Source organism: Rhea americana, unplaced genomic scaffold, assembly GCF_003343005.1.
Source record: "Rhea americana isolate MKP2758 unplaced genomic scaffold, rheAme1 scaffold_441, whole genome shotgun sequence".
In the NCBI taxonomy this organism is placed as follows: domain Eukaryota; kingdom Metazoa; phylum Chordata; class Aves; order Rheiformes; family Rheidae; genus Rhea; species Rhea americana.
Window position 1 is genome coordinate 322,766 of NW_028186581.1, and position 1,939 is coordinate 324,704.

The 1,939-nt window shown below is 66.8% G+C and overlaps 1 protein-coding gene across 1 annotated transcript in view; it reads left to right on the plus strand.

Moving 5' to 3' along the window:
* Window positions 1-1,440, plus strand: part of FOXF1 (forkhead box F1) — a gene marked incomplete at its 5' end in the record, with an annotated part of 7,118 nt that extends 5,678 nt beyond the window's left edge. Inside the window, one exon of the mRNA XM_085315899.1 lies at window positions 1,211-1,440. Within this exon, the coding sequence (XP_085172025.1) occupies window positions 1,211-1,371 (161 nt within the window). The remainder of the gene's footprint in view (window positions 1-1,210) is intronic.
* Window positions 1,441-1,939: the final 499 nt, after the last annotated feature.

The window sequence follows — 1,939 nt, forward strand, 5'->3', positions numbered from 1 at the left end:
ACTCCCCGACGCCAAACGGGATCCTGAGGGTCCCAGTGACACTGGCAGGGAGAAAAGGGACCGGTTTCAGGGCTAGGGCGGCCTCGCTCGCCCCCAGGGCGCTGCAGGCAGCTCCCCTTGGGCCCGGRCTTCCCAGGCCTGGGAAGCTTSCGCGGCCGCGCAGCCCCCGGGCCAGGCCCGCAACTGCGGCGCTGCCCACGGGCCGGGATAAGGCGTGCGGGCGAGGGAGCCGGGCTCGGAGCGGGCTGGCGTTTTGTCCGACCCGGAGGCCTCGGCAAGGCCGCGGCGCTCGCAGGGCCTGGACGGGTCCGAGGCCGCGGCCGGGCTGGTTGCGGAGCTGCTGCCCCGTCTTGCAGCCCGCGGAGGGGGCAGAGAGGGCTCGGCGGCTCCGCGCCCGCCTCWCCGTCTGCTCCGCGTTTCCTCCGTGGCCAGGTGGGGCGGCTCGGGCCGCGGGTTTCTCCCTACCCTCGGGGCGCCCGGCCGCGCTGGCGGACGGGGCCGCGGAGCAGATCCCAGCCCGGGTGTAAACAGAAATAAAGTGCGGGGGGGGGGGAAAGGCGCACGGCGGAAAGGAACTGCCCGCGGCGGTAGCTGAAATGCTCCCGGGCAACACCCCAAATTCAAAGCCAAGCAGCGCTGTCGAGCCCCGCCGGAGGGGTGCGGGAGGACCGCGGCCTCTCCCGAGCCGGGGACCGCGGCCGGCCCTGCGCTCGGGATCCCGAGTCACCTCCGCTTCCTCGGGGAAGATTGGGGGGGGGGGGCGGTTGTTGGGTCCCGAGATCGCTGCAGAAAGGGCAGAAATGRTTTTGCTTTCGGCGCTTTCCGCCTGGCGTCTGCCTCCGGCCGGCCGAAGCGGCGCCCCGCTCCGCCGCTGCTCCGCGCCCCGCGGAGGCGCGGGGAAGCAGCCTGCACTCTCAGTTTGGGAAGTAAAATGGGGAGGAAAGAAAAAAAACCGCAATATACTTGGCCCGGGCAGGAAAGCGCCGCACCGTCCCGCCTGCGCGGGAGGTTTTCTCCGCGGCACCTGTCCGCACCCGCGGAGCCACGGACGGGCCCGCAGATTTGCATGCGTGGAAGAAAAAATATCCGCGAGAGATCGGAGRGTTTGCGGGCGCGGAGGGGGCTCCCTCTCCGACCACGGCCTTGTCCCCCTGCTCAACCTCCTTTGCTAAATATAATTATGGCTGACAATTTTCCCCCCGTCCCGCAGGCATCCCGCGGTATCATTCCCAGTCTCCAAGCATGTGCGACAGAAAGGAATTCGTCTTCTCTTTCAACGCCATGGCCTCCTCCTCCATGCATTCAGCGGGCAGCGGCTCCTATTACCACCAACAAGTGACATACCAGGACATCAAGCCGTGCGTTATGTGATACGGGGCGGAAAAGCCACCTCCTGGGGCCCCCAAGGCCTGACCCGGGCTCCGAGCCCCCCCCGGGCCCCGCTCGGCGGAAGGGGGTCTCTGCAGACTCGCTTTGTGCGTGCGGCGTAGCCCCGGGGAGCAGCCGGACGCCTGGGACCACAGTGCGCGGCCGGGGACAGACGCGTGCGGGCCCTGGGGCTGCGCCTGCCCCTCCGCTGAGCATCGGCCGGAGCCGGCTTCCAACACGTGTCTTTAATCAAAGACGGTCTCTGCCTTCTTCTGCTTCTTCGTTTGGGTTGGGATGGGTTGGCGAACCGGGAGAGCAAAAACAAAAAGCGGCCCCCAGACCTCGGCCGCCTCCTCCCCGAGATCCCCACTGCAATTTTGGGTTAAGAGTTTAACAAAAGAGRTTTTGATTTTGATTTTTAAGTTGTTAATGGATTTGTCTAAGTCAAAGCATTAAGCGATGCCACGACGCCGTTTGGTAGGGGCAGAGCTGCAACGAAATCCAGCCTCGCCCGGGTCGTCGGTGCTGCCGGCTCGGCCTGGGCGCTGGGAACAAGCCGCGGCGCGCAGGC